The following is a 17,358-nucleotide window of genomic DNA, read 5'->3' on the forward strand; positions in this document are numbered from 1 at the left end:
ACCTGAGCTTGGCCTCTTGCTCACAGCCCATTACTGCTGCCCCTCAAGGGAGTCAAGTTGCACTCGAGATAAGAGAAGAGGAAATCCTCCGAAAGCCCTTGTTGATGTGGGAGAGGGAAGCGAGGACAGCCACCTTATGGATGTTTTGTTCTCTTTTCTTTCACAGCCTCTGGGGATTTGTGTCTGGTAGCGTGGTGTGCAGCCCCCAGAACCCCAGGGGTGGGGCCCCCATTTATCCCTGAGACACAGAGTTGGAGCAGTGATAAATCTCCCAGCCTCCAGACCTTGCCCTCAGCTTTCTGACTTACTTTACTTTTCTTCACGCCTTCCTGTATGAAGCAAGTAGTGGGAAGAAAAGGCCCTTTGAGTCATAGCTAATCACAGTGTAAGATCAAAGAGAGGGAAGGAGCAATTAGAGAAACCACAAGCCCCTGTTCACTTGAGGAAGTCATCTTGGGAATGCTTTTGGGCAGGAGTGGACCTATACAGTATGGGGGGATGTAGAAAGGTGGAAAACTTTTGTAATTTTTGCCTGCTAAGTGTGTTCTGTGAACAGTAGGGAAAAGCTATGTGGGTAGCTCTAACCAGGGACGTTTTAAAAACTGAAAGTATAACCTGAGGAATATGTTCAGGACTCATTTATTATTTAATTTCTTTGGCCGATTGTCACGAGCTTGGAGAATTTAAGCACCAAACCGTGCCGCTGTCTTTGTGGGGAAAAGGAGGGGAAGGGCGGTGTTTCCCTGGCATGCTGTCATCTTGGCTTGGTTGGGAATGCAATCTGGGGGCGGACTGGACTCTCAGAAATCCGCCTCTGTGGGGCTCAAAGGGCTGCCTCTTCTCAGCCTGACCCTTTTGGGGCTTGCCCCACCCCTGAGTAGAGTGTGTGCTGGACAACATTTGATTATTCCTCTCCACCAGGGGTTCTTGGGGTAGCTAGTTAGATGTTCCTGGCCCCGAGTGTGATCAACCGCCGCAGTTTGCCAAGGACTGAGGGGTCTCCCGGGACAGAGGACTTTCAGTGCTGAAACTGGCAAAGTTTCAGCAGACTGGGATGATCGGTCAACCGGTGGCCCCAACTGTAGAGTTTGTAGCTAGTGCGGGTCCAAGGGGTATCATAGAGGTCATTTGGGGATTTGAAACACAGCTTTCCACTCCTGCTATGTATTCAGCAAGAATGGTTAATGGTTGTCTACTTAACTAGCAGGCCGAGACTAATCTGGTCCTAGAATCTGTTTGGCTAGGCTGAGCAAGCTCACAGGTTAATTGAGGTTCCCAGTTTATAGTTGCTTAGTGGCGATGGAGCTCAGGTGGTCAGATTTGGAGCTACCTTATGGTCTAAAACTCCCAAGAGTGCGTGCTTTTATCTTTCTCCGTCTCTGGAATGAACCAGTGGCTCAAAAAATACTAAGGACATGATGTTAATTTACTCTTGGGGACATAGAGTGGAAGAGAGAAAGGAGAGGAGCATGCTTTCTTTAACTTCCTGGAGCTCAGCTGCGTGAGGGAGGAAGTTAAGCTCATAGGAAGGAAAAACTCGCCTTGTGGAGAGTAGGTGCTTAGCTCGGGAGTAGGACCACGGGTGTTGGAGGCTCTTGGTGGTTTCTGCAGGTGGGCAGGGATGAGGAAGGGTGACCAGCTGCCCAGGTTTTAGCACTGAAAGTCCTGTGTCCTCAGTCCTAAGAAAATTTAGCTGCTTACTGTAGTGGAGGGACAAGGCCCAAGAATGGGCAGCGGAGCAGGGTTTTTGGCTTTATTGCATGGAGGCATTCAGATATGTTTTGGGAGAAAGTCAGGGTCTAAAATTTAAATCGCTTAAAAAAAAAAAAGACTTTTGTAGTCTTTTTCTTGTCAAGAAAACACATGCATCTGTAGCCCATGTCTTCCTGGGCAAGCCCCTGTGGATGAGAACAGCCGGAGTCTAGCTGGTCCAGATGCTCTCTCTGAAAGTCAGGGGAGCAGCTGAAAGCAAAGGCCTGGGATGTGGGGGTTGTTTTGGGGTGAAATGGGTGCTGAGAGCCCTGAGCTCAGCAGCCTCTGAGAAAATATAATGCTCTGTGATTTTTTTTTTTTTATTTCTTTTTGGAAAGTCGCTCTCAGACTGTCTGCCCCTTCCCTAGGGTGGGGGTGGTAGGGAGCAGAGCTGGGGTCTAGTAGGACTGTGCCATTTCTTCTGGATTTTTGATCCAGGGGGCAGGTTTTGGCAGCTGTGGGAAAGTCCTCGGGAAACTAGAGTGGGGTTGGCGGTCTGAGCACCCCTCTGGCCTGCTCAAGCCCGTCTTCCCTGGCTTTTAGGAAAAACACCTGAGCAGGAACTATTTCTGTTTTCCAAGATACAGTGTAAACATCCATGTGTTCTATGACCTTTTAAAAGGAAACTTCTCTCTCCTTTTTCTGAGGACGTACCCAGAGATGTTCTTTACCATTTATCTGTTGGATGGGAGAATACAGTGTGATTGTCTTGAGTCTCGAGGGATTTGAGGGTCACTCTTTTGTTCCAGTAGATTGTAAGCTCCATAAGAGCCGGGGTCTGGCTTACTGCGCTTACTACTAAACCCCAGAGCCTAGACCAGTACCTGGCATACAAATGCTTAGTGATTAAGTGGTGAAGGCGGTAGTGAACGATTTAGTAAGCACCTGAGTGAAAATGGTATGCTAAAGGCTGTAGGGAAGTGCTTTTTCAAACTTGGCTGCACATTAAAAACACCTGGGGAGCTTTGGCAATGTCTCACTGTCCAGGCCACACTTCATACCTATGAAGCTAAAATCTTTGGGGCTGAGACCCAGACATCAGTATTTTAAAAATTCTCCAGGTGATTCAATGTGTAGCCAAGTAGGAGAACCAATCTATCTTGGTCGGCTTGGGCTGCCATAACAGAAGACCACAGAATGGGTGGCTTAAACAACAGAAATTTGTTTTTCTCCTGGTTTTGAAAATTTGACGTCCAAGTTCTAGTTGATTCAGTTGCTGGTGAGACTCTTCCTGGCTTTCAGAAGGTTGCTGTCTCCCTGTGTCCTTACATTGTAGAGGGAGCAAGAGCTCTGGTGTCTCTTTCTCTTCTTGCAAGGGCCCCATCTTTATGATCTCGTTTAACCTTTATCACCTCTTCATAGGTCCTGTCTCCAGATACAGCCATATTGGGGTTAGGGTTTCAACATACACATTTAGGGGAGGAGGCCACAAACATTCAATCCGTAAGGGGCTTGTTACTCAAAGTTTGGTTCTTGGGTCAGTAGCTGCAAGCATCACCTGGCTTTTCGTTAGAAATGTAGGCTCCCAGGCCCTACTCCAGACCTCTTGAATCAGAATTTTAATAAGATGCCCAGAGATTTCATATATACATAAGTGATTGGGTGGCACTGCTATGGAATGTAGGGATACAGAGACTCTGCTGGTGCTTAGGGCCACGAAGTGGAGAGTCGTGTGAAATAGGGCTCGGCTGCCCTGAAGGAAGTTCGGACTTAGTTGGACAGGCAGGGGAGGGCCACGCAAGGACCTTGAGCGAGGGAGTGCTCTGATTGGAACAGTGCTTTAGGGCGATGAGGGCCTGCTGGAGGGGATCTGGTGTCTCAGCATGTCACCTTCTCCTGTAGGTGCTACTCCCAGCGGCCAGTTTGCTGCAGCTCATGGACGTTCGGCAGAACTGCTGTGACTTCCTGCAGTCTCAGTTGCATCCCACCAACTGCTTGGGCATCCGCGCGTTTGCAGACGTGCACACCTGCACCGACCTTCTGCAGCAGGCCAACGCTTATGCAGGTAATGGGGAGCCGGGTGCCGCCCCTCTCCTGAGCTTGTGGATTTAATCACCTGGTCTGCGGTGGACTCCTCAGTTGTGGTGAGAAGCGCACTTTCCCGTGAAGCAGTCGTAACTTAGGGACTCAAGACATGTGGAAAGATAGAAGATAGAAGAGTTGCGCTCATCGCCAAGTGGAATAGGATTAATTGCCAGACGGATGGTACCGACAGTCATTTTCACAGGAGATCTGAGAAAACTTTGTGGAGGGAGGAGTCATTTGAGCGAGGTCTTGAAATAGTCTTTGTTGTTTAAGAAAATTTCATTCTTGATCCAAGTGTTCTATAGGTATGATTTTAGAAGTCAAATACTACTGCATGTCTTCTAAAGGTAAGCCAGAGGCCCTGTTCTGCCTTTCCCCAGCAGGTCTTTTTCTGCAGGGCCACTCACTCACCTCCAGTTCTGAGAGAATTAAAGTGTGGGTTCTGACGCCACGGAAAGCTGCTTCATCTACTTTTTACCTCCATTTATCTAAATAAAATGTTTGTATCACTATTTCGGACTTACTAGTTTGAGACAGATCTGTTGACTTTTCACAGAAGTACAAGATTGAGCTTTCACGGACTTTCCCTCATGGATACATGCTCTACGCTCATCCCCATTGTATTCTCCTAATACCATTTCTACAACTGAGCTGAGTAATAGATTATAATTAGTTTTTTTTTTAATCGGAATTTTTTTTTAATCAGAAAGGCAGTTAATAATTGTCTTTTTCAGCCCACAATTTTATTCAACTTATCTCGCGGACATTAGAAAACATCTAAAGAGTGCTGGTTAATAGGGAATGAAGGGTAGCAGAGTCGGTACTAGGCATAGACTATGAGATCACATTGTGCTCCTTCGTTGGGGAGTATGTATATTCAACAGTGGCTTGGATGCCTACTGCTAGACACTTTTTAGGTGCTGGAGAAATGAAAAACTAAACAATTGAAGTCTCTGCTCTCATGAAAAAGAAATTGCCCTTTTCTTTTTTTATAGTGAGCGTTCCTACCACTAATTCTTATAAAGCAGATTTTTGTAAGAATTGAACAGTAACTGTTCATCAGATAATGTGCTGATTCCAGTTTGTTTCTCTGCTAAAGCTTGTCATTCTCTTATTTTTTTTAATTTAAATTCAATTAGCCAACATATAGTACATCATTAATTTTTGGTGTAGTGGTCAGTGATTCATTAGTTTTCTATAACACCCAGGGCTTATAACATCTCGTGCCCTTCTTAGTGCCCATCACCCATTTGCTCCCATCCCCCCCCACCTCCCTTTCCACAACCCTCAGTTTGTTTCCCGGAGTCCAGAGTCTCTCATGGTTTGTCTCCCTCTCTGATTTTTTCCCATTCAGTTTTCCCTCCCTTCTCCTATGGTCCTCTGCAGTATTCCTTATGTTCCACATATGAGTGAAAACATCTGATAATTGTCTTTCTCTGACTGACTTATTTCACTTAGCATAATATCCTCCAGGTCCATCCATGTCGATGTAAATGGTAGGTATTCATCCTTTCTGACGGCTGAGTAATATTCCATTGTATATATGAACCACATCTTCTCTCTCCATTCATCTGTTAAAGGACATCTTGGCTCCTTCCACAGTTTGGCTATTGTGGACATTGCTGCTATGAACATTGGGGTGCATATGGCCCTTCTTTTCACTACATCTGTATCTTTGGGGTAAATACCCAGTAGTGTAATTGCTGGGTCATAGGGTAGTTCTATTTTTAACTTCCTAAGGAACCTCCATACTGTTTTCCAGAGTGGCTGCACCAGCTTGCATTCCCACCAACAGTGGAGGAGGGTTCCCCTTTCTCCACATCCTCACCAACATTTGTTGTTCCCTGTCTTGTTAATTTTAGCCATTCTAACTGGTGTAAGGTGGTGTTTCATTGTGGTTTTGATTTATATTTCCCTCATGTCATCCTCTTGTTTTTAATGGGGGTTTGGGAGGGAGTGTAGAGATGGACATGAATGTTTGGTCCACCATGTTTAGCTGGAAAGAAATCTTCATTTTTTTTTAAAGACTTTATTTATTTATTTTAGAGAGAGAGAGAGCACAAGGAGGGGGAGGAGCAGAGTGAGAGGGGGAGGGAGAGAATCTCCAGCAGACTCCACACAGAGTGCAGAGCCCGATGCAGGTCTTGATCCCACAACCCCGAGAGTGGACCTGAGCCAAAACCAAGAGTCTGATGCTTAACCAACTGAGCCCCCCAGGCCCCCCAGAAATCTTCATTGATATTTATTTCAACTTGACAACAAAGAAAGATCATGAGTGGCCCAGGTAATGGGTCTAGTTCTTTTAAACAATAGATTCAGGCAGGGCCCCCTCCTTGCCTTGCAGTAAGGCATCTCGTTCTTCCCCTTGCCCATACAAATACTGTCGACCTTCTGTTCTGTGTCTCCTGTCCAGCCCATGACTGGAAATAAGCCGAGGGCCTGCTGGCTGTCCACCTGCCAGCTCCCTGTGCTGTGTTAGCCCCTTAGTCCATAAGACACTGAGCATGTGCTCTATTTCTTAGAATCCTTGTATTCCTTTATCAACCCCCAGGCCCCAGGAGCCTGCATAGATTCTCATTTCTCCCTGAAGTTCTGTTTCGGACCCAAACGGAGCTAGTTGTGAAGATGACGATTTTTGTGAAGGACGTTCCCCAGTTGGCCCAATTCTGAATTCTGATGACTCTTCCTGACTCTGACTCTTGACTCTCTTGTTTCTCTGCTGTCCCTTCTCTGCCTTCTTTTTCATTCCTCTCCCTCATTTTCTTTCTACTTTTTTCTCAAGGAGCCCTTTCTCTCCCTGGACAGGGCTCCCCAGCCCAGCCTTTGAAGAGGTCACTTTCTTGAGGGACGTGCACAGGCTTTGCTTTAGTAGGAGCCAAGAGCTTGGCCAAGGCCCAGGTCAGCTTGTGAGCATCGGCTGGTGTGGGGGCAAAGGGAAAGTACTTAGATGCCAGGAATTCTCTTTCTCTCTTCCCTGTCCCGCCCGCAGCCTTCTTCCTCTGCATAACGTGTACAGGCACGTAGGGTTTTTTGTTTTGCAGTTGGCTGATGCAGTTTTCTGAGGTTTGGCCTCTGTCCTGAAACCCCAACTTTGACAAGGCTCCCTGTTTCTTCTAGCCTGGCTTTCCCATACTTTCACAATCTGTGTTTTCTTCCTTTGGCCCTTTCACTGTCTGATGGTGACAGACACCAGTGGGAGAATGGGGAGGATGTAGTCAGAACACATTGTGGGTTTGGTACTTCCTGGTCCTGATGCTGTCACGGGGATTGGGTGCTGTCAGCGTTGTGGGTGTGTGTGCACACAGATGCGTATGCAGATACCCTGATAAATTATTTTTGGTTGGCATTTACTGAGCCGTCACTATGAGTCACCCCCTGCTGAGCATTTTAGACACATCATCTCATTTAATGCATGCAGCGGCTAAGGAAACTAAGGCACAGGGAAGTGTAGTAATTGGTTGGGATCACACAGCCGGTAGAGACAGAGGCAGGGTTCAAACCCAGATAGCATTGACTCCCGAGCCAGTGTTTATAACTACTACATTCTTTGGCTTCCAGGCTCCATTTGGACACACGGCAGCCCTGTGGATTGGTAACCAATGAGTGTTGGTGCCTAGAGTTGACATTTTTCATGGGAAGTGTGAGCCTGGAAGACCATACCATGTAGTCACCAAATCCCAGCAGCCAGACCATGTAGACAGATGACCAGCTTCTCTGCTAAACTTGGGGGGTTTAGTCATCTTTGGGTGGGGAAGTGAGATGTAGATGTCTTCTGCTCCCCATTGGCAGGCTGCCCTCTCATGGCACATCCTCCTACTGTCCCTGGCACGGCTAGCATGAGTTCAGATTGAGAGTCTCCTCCCTTTGGTGTAGGCCCTCTGTGGAGCCCGTGACGATCTCCTGCTCGTAGCTTTCTCTGTAGCCCTCAGCCGTGCACATCGGAGAAGTCATGGTAATGCAGAGGTTTGTAGGACCTGGATGGGAAGATTTTAGGAGAAGCAGGTGAAGGTGAGATTGTGAAGTGTTTAGAAAAGGATATATAAAATGATTATCCACACTTAATCCCTCATGCCTACCCATGGATGTGAGTCTGCTTTGTTTTTCTTGGTCTTGTACCTCCTGACTTGAGATGGAACCTGGCATTCTCTGCCATCACTGCCTCTTGAGACACAGCTGATGGCTTGTCTCATTCTCATTATAAGTGTGGGGATGTGGGCACTGACGAGGGTCACATACAAGGGGCAGGCAGTGTCAGCCCTTGTGGTCACAGGCTTCCCTGCCCTATGCCTTGCATTAGGAGGTGTTTTAAACCAAGAAACTACAAGGAGACTTTCCACTTCAGAACTAGGGATCAGACCAGCCAACACTTGGAGCACAGCTTCCTCTCTGTGATGGGGGTAGTATATCCATCATGCTGTGTTTCCAGGACGGCTTGGGGGATGGGATGACAGGGAGGAGAGCTGCCTGCAGAAGTAAGTGTCCCCAAGGGCTATGTCCCCAGCGCTCCCTGCCGGTCTCATGATCCGCAGGGAGAGGGCCTCCCATTTGGGTCTTGATGGACAGATAAGGCTCCTCGGGTCACCACCCCTGCTGCTACTTATGGTGAGAGCCATTTCCAGAGCTTCTGATTTTGGTTTCTCTTTATCCAGTTGCTCAGGCAGGTATGTCCTGCTTCCCACGCCCTCACTGGTCTCTGACTAGCTGGCCTCTGCCTGTACTTGTCCATGACCCACAGCTCTACTTCTGAATTCTATTCTGTTTTTCTTCTCTAACACAAACTTTCTTTTGCTCTCGTTACTGCTTTTGTTACTGCTGTCTTAATAGTAAACCACCCCTGATGGTTATAGAAAAAGCAGACAGGCAGAAAGAGCAGGAAAAGCACCACAGTCCTACTCAGAGAGAACCACGGGCAGCATCTTGATATAGAGTCATGCCCATCCTTACCATGGCATGTGTATGTTTTCCAGCTTAAACAAAAATCTTCACATGGGGCGCCTGGGTGGCTCAGTGGGTTAAGCATACAATTCTTGATTTTGGCTCAGGTCATGATCTCAGTGTTGTGGGATTGAGCCCTGTGTTGGGCTCAGTGCTCAGTGGGAAGTCTGCTTGAGATTCTCTCCCTCTTCCCCTCCCCACCGCTTGCTGTCTCTCAATAAATAAATTAAAAAAAAATTAAAAAAAATCTATCTTTAAAAAAAATCTTGCAGTATATTCTGAACACCCTTCCATGTTAGCAGATACGTTACTATACCGTTATTATTGAAACAAATTTATTCAATAAAATTCAACATATACTCATAATAAAAAAATTCAAACAGTACACAGAGTTATAAAATGCAAAGTTAATCTTCTCCCAGGCCTTCTCTCTGAAGGGGACTGGGGGACAATCCTGGGTAGCCCTATGGAATATATATATAATATATATATATTGTATTTATATATAATGCTTTTTAACATACCTAAATAGAAGCATTCTGTACTCATTGTACTTTTTCTTGGCTTAATACAAAATCTTGGAGTTCTTTCCAGACCCTTGTGCATGACTGTATCTTACTCTTTTTCTCTACTGCATCAGATGGATGAACTATATAGTTTACTTAACCAGTCCTCAATTGATGGACGTTAATGTTACCAATTTTTTCCTTTATAGAAAATGCTTAAGCGAGAATTGTTATACATGCTCTTTTGGAGAACACTTGCTAGTGTTTAAGTAGTAGTATGATTGTACCTGTAGAGTAGTACCAGCTTAGTAGCATAAGGCAGCTCAAAGAGAGTATGCACTAAAAAAAAAAAAAAAAAAAGATTTTGCCAAATTGCTCTCCAAAAAATGAAACTATTTTTAAGGCGAGCTCTTGCCTTCTGCTAATTCATCAGCCGTCTGGTGAAGGCACTGAGAGGTAGACACAGTACAGCTCTGGGAAGACTGGAGCACCGCCTCTCTCCACCCTGCTGCCTGTTTGCTTTCCTGTTTGGAACGGCCCCGTCTCTTCCTGCTGTGGCAGTCCCCTTTGCTTCCTCTGGGTCCAGTTTCCCCCTCAAGGTTATGCCCCCAGATTTTTTGCTGTGATATTTTATTTTGGGGTGGGCGAGGGTTGTCGCATGTTTAGAAGCTGACTGCTTAGACCCTTGCCCCCAGCTGGTGGGGTCGCGAGCAGCTGGGAAAGGGACCCTGGCCTTTTATGCAGCCTGTTTCTTACACCTCATTATTGTTTCCAGGACCGCTTAATCTTTAACCTCATCGGCCAGGGCCCAGGTTTATGGGGACTCTGTTGCTTGATAATTGGGCAGCCCTGTACTGGGCCATCAGCAGAGCTGGTTGGGAGGGATGTTAATGGGACCCCATTAATGAAATGGCAATTAAAATTCTTTGGCCATGTTGTTTACATCAGTCTGCCAAAGCTGAGCTGAAGCCCTTCAGCCATGGGATGGAAAAGCCATCGGATTTCATGTGTTCGTGGAGAGAAATAGCCTTCTTTTGACTGAGTCACTTGAGATCGTGGAATGAAGTGATTAAATTAAGGGCGACAAAGATTGTTGACAAATCATTTAAAAAACATGAGCCTCTGACTCAGTGAGGGTTGTCTTATGAAATTGCCTCCTCCGACTTGGCATCATGAAATGATGACAATGATGGGTAATGATGATTGTAGGAGGTTTTCACCCTTTCTGAACACTTGCTAGGTGCCAGGCATGGTGCTGCACATTCCGTAGGCATTACTTCCTTTTGGCCACGTGACTGTGAGAGGTGGTTATTATTTCTCCAATTTATAGATGAATAAACAGAAATGCCAGGAAGCGATTATTGTAACTTGCCCAAGATCACGTAGTTTGTGAGTGGCAGTACGCACATTCACAGGGAGGCTGTGATACCAGAGCCCAGAGCACAGGCTCAGACAGCTTCTCTGTCTGCGGCGCCTGCCTCACCCCTGCCTTCCCCTGATTTGCTGCTGCTAACTCGAAGGTGGCAAATGAAGCAGGAGTGCAAGACATAGCTAGTTTTTGGAGAACAAGTTTCTTTTAGGAAACTTCCCTTAGCCTTCTATTCCTGGGTAACAGGGAGCTCTGGTGTCGAAGCAATAACACTGTGAACAGCGCAGTTTTGATGTAGCTCTTTGGTGTGTGTGTGTGTGTGTGTGTGTGTGTGTGTGTGTGTGTGTGTGTGTGTGTGTGCGTGTGCATGTGTATGTGTGTGTTTGTGTTAGAAAGGGGGAATTAAGTCACCCAAGTCACCCGGGAAAGAGAGCTCATATGCCACCATCCCCAGGGAGGGGAGAGGTAGTAATATTTAGGGTCTGAGGGCTGGTGGTTATGACCCTTGTGGGACATGGTCAAGGTGAGAGCCCTATTATTTTCTGTGAGACTTTCCCTGCAGCAGGGAAATGGTGAACCCTGAAAGCTGAATCCTGATTCAGGAAAGCTTACTTCTGCCTTCCAAAAATAGGGCAGTAGGGGACAGAGAGATTTAAAGCAGTTCTGTTTTATTGTGTTGCCTTACTAAAATGTTTTGATTCTGTTTGTGTGTCCACCTGTGTCAGCCTGTCTTTCCTTGGTGGGCGGTGGGGGTGGGGGAGGGGATGGTGACCAGTAGTTAAAGTCAGAACTACTCATTCCTATTCCCTGGGGCTGTTGGCTCTGGAATAATGGGGTTCATTTCATCTGTGCGGGTCAGAGAAGTTACAGATGGGCTTAGTTCCATTTGTTCTGGGCTTTTAGTTTAGATGAACTTGATTAAAGGCTTAGTTTATTTCATCCCATTAAGAGGGAGGAATGGGTTTGGGATTAACTTGGGAGGTTGCCCAAGCCCTAGGCATTCCTGAAGAACGGGCCGGGAAGCGCAGGACATGCAGATGTATGGACACTGAGAATTCAGCTTCGAGTAAGACATACTCACACAAGATAGACCCTGCCCTCATGGGGTTCACAGCCCCAGTGTGAGGGAAAGACCTCACGTGATAAAACAGCCTGATTAGGGCGATGATAATTTTTATTTTCTGTTTTGGGTTCTTTGGAAACACAAGAATATCCCTTCCTCTAGCCTGGTGGGCAGGGGGATTAGGAAAGAATCTCAAATTAGGGGTTAGGTCTAAGATTTGAACCCTGGACTGATGCCAAAGTGTTTAGAACACTACTCTTCTAAGGTTTTGTTTTATTTTTAAAGAAAGGTTTTTAGATTCATATATATATATATATTTTGTCTCTCTACAATAATAACCCTAAGAGGGATTCTTAGGGTGCTCTGACACCTATATTGAATTTTACTACCATGGCCTGCTTAGGATGAATTATTATCATCATGGGGACCAAGAATGTTTGTTATCATACAGCCTTGGTTTCAAAACCTGGCTCTACCACTTAACTGCTTTGTGATCCTAAGCACGTGGCTAAATAACTTTCTGAGCTTCCATTTCTTGATTTGTGTAATGGGGATATTGATGCTTCAGTAGGACTTTGGGGAGAAGTAAGTGCCTAGCACAATGTTAGCTGCTATTAGGAAATGCCCTCAGCTTTCTCCAGGCCTGCTTCCTTGAAAAGGTAGAGCTGTGCCTCCAGAGCTAGCCTATTCTCATCCTTTCAGCTTTGGGAAGATGTGTGTGTGTTGGTTGGTAGGGAAAGGACGTCAGGTTATCATCTGGTAGTTTCCCCGCCCCCCCCCAACCTCCATAATTTCTCATCCAAATGGACAGGAACAGACATACAAAACTTGGAACTTAAACAGAGCTTGTTACTTACGGTAAAGGCTGGTTAATTAGGACTCTTAACCAAAAGTCTTAAATGGCTTTTCCCCCACCCCTGTTCCCATTCCTCTTACGAAAAAGAAGCAAAAAGACTAGAAGGGTTAATGATTGGAGAGCTCCCCTTCAAGGGGCTAGTCCATGGTTAGAAGATACTGTGCTCCCTGCACACCCCACCTGTCCCCTAAGATCTAGCCTACCTGCCTCTGCATTGTATCTCCTGGAGCCTGGCACAGTTTTTCAGTAAACATGTGTTAGAGGCATGAAGATATAGCCTAGGCGCCAGCTAGACTGGGCTGTTGTTGTTTTTCTAGACGTGCTCTGCATTTTCCTGCTTCCATGCTGTCATTTATACCTGGAGTGCCTCTCCCAGTTGTGGCCCTGTGGACTTGGGGTTGGAGTTACTGGTGCCTTGTCTTATGCCTCTTATAAGCTAGTAGGCTCCTTGTAGGCATCAGCTCTGCTTTCTTCATTTTTGAAGAAACACTGCATCTGGTACACTATACATTAATGGTTATTGACCATTTGCTGTGATCTCAGTAAATGTGAGTTACTTCTATTTGCTTATTTAGTGCCCATACACCTTTATGAAACAGGTACTATTATTAGCCCCATTTAACAGATGAGAAAACTGTGTAGCCTTAGGAAATTGAGTATCATATCACTAGACAGTTTGTTGAACTTGATGGAATTAAAACGGGTCTCTAAGGCCTTTGGGGTCCACAGCCTTATCCACAGGACCTGCAGTCCCCAGGGATGTCTCTGATGAAGTGGAAAAACTTCTCTCTTGGCGAGCAGTGCTGCCCACAGAACTGGACTTTGTGAAGCAGGAACATGGGCTGATGTAATATTCATCTTTCCTTTCTAAAGAGTTTCTTAAAGAACTCAAAATGGTCTCATCAATATACATATTGTCGTCTCTGAGCTTCCAAACAAGCTTGAGACCTAGGTCAGCTATTACAGTCCCATTTTATGGACAATGAAGCCAAAGGCTGGAAAGAAGTGACTGTAAGAGGTGGAGTTAGGACTCAAACCCAGGCCTTCTCACTCTTGGCCAAGGCTCTTGACTGCGTTCTCCTTTAATACACCAAAGCAAACAAAGAATCCACAAACAAACAAGTATTAAAGGTAGAGGATTCTCAGGGAGCTATCTTCTGGGAGCAGAGGTGTTCCTTTCTGGGAAGCGGCTGGGGAGAGGGCTGACTTGAATATAAAGTCTGCTGGGTAACTTGTGTTTCCCAGGAAATCAACTTGGCCAGACAGCCTGTTCCTGCTTTTCTATCTTGTTGAGTGTTGCTAATAGAAAGGGGGCTCTGGGGGCTCCACCCTGTCTCCTCAGACAGAAGGGGAAGGGAAGGAGTTTCTCTCTTTGCTCCCTTTCTCTGTGTTTCCCTGCTCACGAATCTCCTGGGTCCCAGGGTGCTAGTCCTGGATGGGAATCTGCTGCCTCTCCCTGCTAGCTTGCCCCCTCCTCACCAGCTGCTGCTTCCTGGGAAGATTTCTGGAGGGATTTCAGTGGGAGGTTCTAGATGGGCAGGGCAGCAGCCCACTTCACAAAGAAGGGACCTAGGTTCAAATTCTCTGGTGCCCCAGAGACAGAGATGGGGAAGCATGGGGGCTGTTTCCTGCCTTGATTGATCTTTGAGAATTTCTGGTTTGTTCACCAAGCCACTTAGAATACACATTGCTGCACTTCATCTTCCTTTGCAAAATCCAAGCCCATCTACTTTTGGCTTTATGAGCTTTGTGGAAGTACTTTTCACACCTCGGATTTTAACTTCTTACTTCCCCCTATTCTCTCATTCTTTTCCCTCCTCCAAATGTCAGGTTTTGGTCAGCCAAAGAAAAGGCAGGGAGGCTCTGTGTGGCTCTGAACCACGGGGATGTTGGTGCTCGTTTGCCTGACTCTCCTGCTGAGCTCAGCCTTGGCAGGTCCACAGAGTCTTGATGTCCATTCTGCATTATGTTTTGGTGTGGTGACTCCACACCAAAATTTTCTCTCCACTATTTCTTGGTGTTGCCAGCAGATGGAGGTCTCTGGTCCAAAAACTTCTTGGAACAGAAAGGGCATGTAGGGAGAATCCTGTTACTTTCCCAGGCCTCCAGGCCAAGAAGGCATTCCCATCACCCAAAGGAGAGTGTTCACTTGTTTTTATTTAAAAATTTTTAGGAATAGACGCTTTAAAAAATAATATGATCTACTCTTAAATATTCCCTTCGTTAGGGAAGTCTTTTAAATGTCTAATCAAAAATCTAACCAAAGGCCTTTTCCTGTTCACATATGGAGAAGCACGACCAGCTTTTTACTTTATGGCATTTGCTTCCCATTGTAAAGGATCTGCCTTTTAAATTTGTTTTTGTTATGTCCAAACATTCCTGAGTTTCGTGGTGGACAAGGCTTAATTGTGGGCCCGGTGATCTCAGTGGGCCGCTGGGGAGCAGGTGGGGAGCCCTTTCTGTCCAGTGAAAGGCAGACCAGGTTGTTTGTAACCAGATCTCTGAGAGTAAAATACTGACATTTGGAGGCTCTGGATGAAGGGTATATGGGAATTCTTTGGGTCCAAAAGTATTTCAACATAGAGTTTAAAATAAATTTTATAAGAAATGATTTAAGTCTTCTTTGGCTTTTAGGAAGCCGATGAATGTGAGAGCGGAGCTGAGCATGCTCTGGTTTCCCTTTCCACTGTGCAGCTAGCTACGGCAGGCCCGCTCTGTCCACAGCTTCCGGGCACGGAGCACTCTGAATCTCACCCAGGGGCTGGCCAGACCGCGTGGGGGTAGCCGTTGCTGGCAACTGGGAGGTGTCACCTCTAGAATTATCCAAGAAGCTACGAGGCCAGAGAGGGGCCACCAAAGAAAGAAGAGAGGGGGCCAGGAGCCTGGAGGGCAAGGAGCGAAGATGCTCCTGGGGTCCGTGGGGCAGAACCATGTGAGAGCCCCAGAAAGGGGCACATGACAAAGGACCCTGTGATCTCCAGAACCCGCTGCATCAGGAATTGTCAGCTCTTGGGCCACTGTACCTTGGCATAGCTTGTGAAAATACTTTCACACTTCCTTTCCCATCACAGCATGGGAGTGAAGCAAGATGAGCCGTTGTATCCCCATTATATAGAGGGACAGTGAGGCCTAGGGAGGTGAGGCCATTGGCTCAGGGACACGTCTTGCAAATGGCAAAGCCAGAATTTGAGTCTAGCTGCCTTCTTTCTGAAGTGTACACTCCTTCACTGACATTCCACTATCTCTGTAATAGCAACATGGTGGCCTGGGCAAAGGTCAGGGTAGGAATTGCACTTGGCACTTCCCTTGCGTGGACATCCGGCCTGTGTGTTTTGTCTTGGTTTAGGTGTCCCCAAAGTCCCCTCCATCTTAATGGTTCCCACTGGGGCCTGGCTGTCATGGACTGTTGCTAGTGGCGGTGGGGGGGCAGCTGTGTTGCTTTGATGCCTGGACAGATGCTTAGTTGGGCCTCCTTGTGAATCAGAGACCGTAGTAGGCTTGACTTTGACACAAAAGGATGATGTCTTCCGCCAGCCGTGAAATGTTGACTTCCTACCAGAACCCCCGGAGACTTCCAGCCACACAGCAGTTCTGACCCACTTTTGTTTGGCCGAGCTGCAGGGGGCACTGTCTACAAATCTGCCAGCTTGCGCCTTGAGGGGAAATGAGCTCAATTAAGTAGGCAGGTCCCAGTGAGGCTTTTCTGCAACGCCATTAATAATCGCATGGAGCATGGAAAAAATATAACCTCACATCTCTCGGCCCCATTTTCATCTGTGTCGATGTTCAGGGTGGAGGATCACACAGAGGGATGCCTTTGCTGCCAAATTAAGAGGCTAGTTTCCCTTCAGCCAGGATGTGCTGTCTTTCTGTCTGCCTCTCTGTCTGTCCCTTTTCCTCATGCCCACCCCCAAAGTGCCCAAGACTCCGCTGTGAATTTCACAGATTGCCAGGGCCATGGAAGGGCAGCAGTGTGTTATAACTTTGTTTTCTGAACTTCTGCCTCTTTTTTTTTTTTTTTTTTGGAACAGAGCAGCACTTTCCAGAGGTGATGCTGGGGGAAGAATTTCTTAGCCTAAGTCTGGACCAGGTGTGCAGCCTGATATCCAGTGACAAGCTGACCGTTTCTTCAGAGGAGAAGGTACGGCATGGCCCCTCGGTGAAACAGGACCCTCACACGTGAGGCGGCCATGGGAGGGACAGTGAGACCTTGTCTCTTTTTCAGCAGAAAAAAAAAGGAGCTCATTTTTTTTTTTTGTCCCTTTAAATAATTAGAAAAGGACCTTCTGGCCCATGTTTGCTACATTTGTTGTCTGGACACTCTGAGGAAGAAATAACGCTGGTGAAGATGATGGTGACAGAGCTGCCTGCATTAACTGGACATTTACAGTTTGCCAAGCACTCTGCTAAGTGCCTTGTTCTCTTCAGTTCCCTCAGCCTTCACCACAGCCCCATGAAGCAGGCATTGCCCTTGTCCCCACATTGCAGATGAGGAAAACTAACTTGGAGGAGTTAATTAGCTTGTCTGCAGTCACTCAGCTGGTTACTGCAGAGTTGCGGTCTTCCTGTGACCTGGTCTTAGTCACTGTCCCACATGGCCTCTTGGGAACATCATTGAGCATTTAAGCCAGAGCTGACCTTTGGGAAATGTCTATTCTAACAGGGGATTGGAACTTCCACTGTTGAGAAAACTGAGGCTCAGAGAAGGGATAGGATCTGTTGAAGGCCCCACAGTGAGTGACCGTGGCAAAACTAGAACCTGGGTCTCTTGACACCTAGTGCCCTAACTCACCGACTACACACCACTTCCTTGGTGCTGCAGGCTTGATTTCTGCCCACTGCTTTAACTGAC

General features: G+C 46.7%; 1 protein-coding gene and 1 pseudogene across 6 annotated transcripts in view; one reads left to right on the forward strand and one right to left on the reverse strand.

The window, feature by feature from the left end:
* The window catches only part of KLHL3 (kelch like family member 3), a 119,945-nt gene that overhangs the window by 49,669 nt on the left and 52,918 nt on the right, over positions 1-17,358 (forward strand). For 5 of the 6 annotated variants that reach the window (XM_073887812.1, XM_073887814.1, XM_073887815.1 and 2 more), the window contains 2 exons: positions 3,595-3,757; positions 16,538-16,647. In XM_073887812.1, the coding sequence (XP_073743913.1) occupies positions 3,595-3,757; positions 16,538-16,647 (273 nt within the window). The remainder of the gene's footprint in view (positions 1-3,594; positions 3,758-16,537; positions 16,648-17,358) is intronic. The other variant, XM_073887816.1, reaches the window with a different exon arrangement.
* Positions 1-17,358, reverse strand: part of LOC112808955 (elongation factor 1-alpha 1-like) — a 107,343-nt pseudogene that overhangs the window by 26,111 nt on the left and 63,874 nt on the right.

Source organism: Callorhinus ursinus, unplaced genomic scaffold (assembly GCF_003265705.2).
Source record: "Callorhinus ursinus isolate GAN/ISIS: 27379988/994484 unplaced genomic scaffold, GSC_fseal_2.0 scaffold83, whole genome shotgun sequence".
NCBI classification, from domain to species: Eukaryota; Metazoa; Chordata; class Mammalia; order Carnivora; family Otariidae; genus Callorhinus; species Callorhinus ursinus.